At 58.1% G+C, this 1,042-nt stretch overlaps 1 protein-coding gene across 1 annotated transcript; it reads right to left on the bottom strand.

Annotated features, from left to right (window-relative positions):
• Positions 1 to 96: 96 nt before the first annotated feature.
• On the bottom strand, positions 97 to 671 carry ETH_00042330 (uncharacterized protein; the record flags this gene model as incomplete). The annotated part of the gene is made up of 2 exons (XM_013379491.1): positions 97 to 246; positions 453 to 671. 2 exons carry the CDS (start codon positions 669 to 671, stop codon positions 97 to 99), a joined length of 369 nt encoding a protein of 122 aa, XP_013234945.1.
• Between the last annotated feature and the right edge of the window lie 371 nt (positions 672 to 1,042).

Below are 1,042 nucleotides of genomic sequence, written 5' to 3'. Positions count from 1 at the left end.
CGCAGTGCGGGCTGCTCTGCGCGGACTCTACACCTAAACCCTAAACCCTACACCCTACACCCTACACCCTACACCCTACACCCTAAACCCTAAACCCTAGCTGTGGGGCTTACTGAGGCCCGGGGAGACGGTCTTGACGGTGCTGTAGAGGTCCTGGATGGAGGCTTTCTTCTGACTCAGTTCCATTTCCCGCAGTCTCCTTTCTTCTCGCCGCTGCGCCAGTTCTCTTGCTGCTGCTGCTGTCTCCTTCGGGTCTTTTTGCCGCAGCGCGGGGCCCCAGTCCCCTGTACGTACACCCCACACCCCACACTCGCTCCTGCTCCTGCTGATGCTGCTGCTGCTGCTGCTGCTGCAGTGTTTGGGAGCGTGTTTCTAGTGCCCCGTGTGCGTCTGCGGCTTGACGCTCTCGGCGACTAGGGTTTAGCGTTTAGCGTTTAGGGTTTAGGGTTTACGGGTGCCTGGGAAGCTGTCGTTTTCCCAGGAGTTGGTCTGGGTGGTTTGTGTCTCAGTTTCGCGGTTTTTGCTGCCAAGTTTGAAGTTGAAGTTGCTGCCTGTGTCTCCGGAGTCTCCGAAGTCTTGTGTCTCTTCTTCTTCTGCTGCTGCTGCCAGAAAATCATCCAAGCTGCTGAGGGGGTCTTCTTCTGCATCTGCTGCAGCATCTGCTGCACCATCTGCTGCAGCAGCTGCTGCAGCAGCTTTTATCCCTTTTGCTACAGCCTTCTTCGTGCCCTTCTTCTTCTTTTCTGCTGCTGCTGCAGCAGCTTCCTCTTCTGCTGCTGCTGCTCCGTGCTGCTTATGCTCCTTCTTCGCAACTGCCGTAAACCCAAAACCCTCCACAGGCACTGTCCCCACAAAAGGATCGTCTCCCCTGGAATCGTCTCCCCTGGGATCGGCTCCCTTGGGATCGTCTCCCCTGGGATCGTCTTGCGGTCCTGAGAGACTGCGTCCCGAGGTCTTTCTTCTTCGCTGCTGCGGCCCCTGCGAAGCCACCTTCTTCCGCTGCTGCTGCTGCTGCTGCTGCTGCTGCTGCTGCTGCTGCCCC

Source organism: Eimeria tenella, genomic scaffold (assembly GCF_000499545.2).
Source record: "Eimeria tenella Houghton genomic scaffold, Eth_scaff3347, whole genome shotgun sequence".
NCBI lineage: Eukaryota > Apicomplexa > Conoidasida > Eucoccidiorida > Eimeriidae > Eimeria > Eimeria tenella.
Note: the sequence above shows the minus strand (reverse complement) of the source record. Positions and strands in the feature narration are given on the sequence as shown.